The following is a 2,616-nucleotide window of genomic DNA, read 5'->3' on the forward strand; positions in this document are numbered from 1 at the left end:
ATTCTGTCAGTGATTTATTTAGAATTCAAATATTGGTTTGCGCGTGGGACTATCATTTGTTTTTAAACATGACAATGACCCAACACACAGGCTGTGTAAGGGCTATTTGACCAAGAAGGAGAGTGATGGAGTGCTGCATCAGATGACATGGCCTCCACAATCACCCGACCTCCTCCCAATTGAGATGGTTTGGGATGAGAGTGAAGGAAAAGCAGCCAACAAGTGCTCAGCATGTGGGAACTCCTTCAAGACTGTTGGAAAAGTCATCCAGGTGAAACTGAAGAGAGAATGCCAAGCTGTCGTCAAATCATAAGGTGGCAACTTTGAAGAATCTAAAATATGTCTTAACTATAATTCTACAATGTAAAAAAAAGAGTAAAAATATAGAACAACCCTTGAATAAGTAGTTATGTCCAAACTTTTGACTGGTACTGTATATACATATGACATGATATGGCATATACTGTATATATATATATATATATATATATTGGCAGTCAGAGCTGAAATTCCTTCTGTTTTAAGGCCTTTGTATGCTAACTAGACCCATTTATATCTGTATGCTAAAGGTACCGACAGAGTCAAATTCCACAGACAAGTTTGGCGCACTGCAGCTGACGTACCCATGGAGTTCCCTCTGCACAAGAAAAGGCCTTAATCTCCTTTTTTGCTAGTTTGCATGGTTGGAGCCCCAACCTATACTTAGTGGTTGGCCTTCCGCAGGTGGCAGGTGCAGACCATGGGCTGGCTGGTGCTGGAGCTCTGCACCTCCTCAGCCTTCTGGCCTTTGTGCTTAGGCTCCACTCTGCGTGTTACCTCCTCTACCTCCCTCACTTTCTGGACCTCCTTCGGTTTGGGCTCCTTACCCACCTTTTCCCCCACCAGTGCGGTGGAAGGGGTGCGCAGATTCTTGGGGGTTCCCTGGATCTGGACCCTCCTGGCAGAATCAGGCCCGTCATAGACCCTACTCTGGACCTCACTGGAGGGTTCGACTCCACCAACTGTGTCTCCCATATATTTCCTGGGTGGATTGGCAGGGGGTTTGTAGGCCTCCATCTTGCGCTTTTGGCTCATGGTAGCGGCACAGCAGATGATGAAGATCATGACGATGAGGAGGGAGGTGACCACAATTATGATCAACATATTATCCTGGAGGAAGTCCACCACCCGGGTGAGCATAAAGTCCTTGAGGCGGATCATGGTGATGGTGATGGTGTTGGTGATGGTGCTGACCAGGGTGGGGGCTAGGGTAGTGGTGGGGGAAACATCGACGGGGGCGACATCGACAGGTGAGACATCGACGGGGGAGAGAGTGTGGTGGGGGCCATCGACGGGGATAATGAGATCTGGCTCCCCTCCGTCACCACTGCCATCCATGGAAATTCTATAGACCAGGGGCACATGCACTGCATACCCATGGCCCCAGAGCAGAACCATGCTCACACATGCCAAGTGAAGAATCAAGTGGTTACTCATCTTTCCTTCAGAATCCTGTAAAGACAAGAGCGAGACATTCAATACAACATTTCTCAAAATTGCAGATGGTTTAGAAAATGTTTTTATGTCAAATTCATGGCTATTTGGGCTGATTTCAAGAATATAGGCTTTCATTTTCTGCATTGTTATAACAGCAACAACAAAAAATAGCCTGGGCAGCACCTCCTACTAGAGAGTTGATACATCTACAGCTATCCCTTCTGTCTCCCATCCAGGACTACAACCTGGTCTCAGAGCATTTTGTATTATTTTGTATGTAAATGTGACACTCCATTTTGTATATGTTAGGTTTTGTATTGAGTTTCCCCCCCTTTTGCCCTCAGAACAGCCTCAATTCCTCGGGGCATGGACTCTACAAGTTGTCGAAAGCGTTCCACAGGGATGCTGGCCCATGTTGACTCCAATGCTTTCCACAGATGGGTGTCCTTTGGGTGGTGGTCCATTCTTGATACACAAAGGAAAATGTTGACCGTGAAAAACCCAGCAGCGTTGCAATTCTTGACAAATCGGTCGGCCTGGCACCTACTACCATACCATACTTCTCCAAGATGGCGTAGCAGCAAGACGTGTTTGTTTTTGTCCTGTGTTTTGTCCCGTGTAAATATTCAGCTTCGTTTTTCTGTATACATTTCAATCTCTTTTTCCATTTTCAAATTAAATATACCTTCCTGCAACCTGCCTCACCCAACGTGGTATGAATCTGCTATTTTTTTAGACCTTATAACTGGAACCTCCATCAGAAGCTAGCCTTCAGACGCTAGCCTTCAGACGCTAGCCTTCAGACGCTAGCCTTCAGACGCTAGCCTTCAGACGCTAGCCTTCAGACGCTAGCCTTCAGACGCTAGCCTTCAGACGCTAGCCTTCAGAAGCTAGCCTTCAGAAGCTAGCCAGCTAATTAGCTACTTGCTATTTAGTCATTGTTAGCCACTGCTAGCAGTCTTTACCTTTAGCACAGACACCAGCCGCTTTAGCCCGGATAGCCCAGATAATAACTACCAGTCTACACAGCGCGACATCAGCCCTGAGCATATCGGACTGCTTTTTTTTCTCCACTACATCACCAGATTCCTGCTGCAAGCTCTGGACCATTACACCGGATCATCGCAGCAAGCTAGCTGC

The 2,616-nt window shown here is 46.8% G+C and overlaps 1 protein-coding gene across 1 annotated transcript; it reads right to left on the reverse strand.

Annotated features, from left to right (window-relative positions):
• Window positions 1-502: 502 nt before the first annotated feature.
• On the reverse strand, window positions 503-1,484 carry tmem119a (transmembrane protein 119a). Its single transcript, XM_055887101.1, has one exon. The coding sequence runs from the start codon at window positions 1,474-1,476 to the stop codon at window positions 703-705; it is 774 nt and encodes a 257-aa protein (XP_055743076.1). The 5' UTR covers window positions 1,477-1,484; the 3' UTR covers window positions 503-702.
• Between the last annotated feature and the right edge of the window lie 1,132 nt (window positions 1,485-2,616).

Source organism: Salvelinus fontinalis, chromosome 28, assembly GCF_029448725.1.
Source record: "Salvelinus fontinalis isolate EN_2023a chromosome 28, ASM2944872v1, whole genome shotgun sequence".
Classification (NCBI taxonomy): Eukaryota; Metazoa; Chordata; class Actinopteri; order Salmoniformes; family Salmonidae; genus Salvelinus; species Salvelinus fontinalis.

Coding starts and splice junctions, on each gene's coding strand:
- tmem119a (XM_055887101.1), bottom strand. CDS start 1,476: ATGAGTAACCACTTGATTCTTCACTTGGCATGTGTGAGCATGGTTCTG.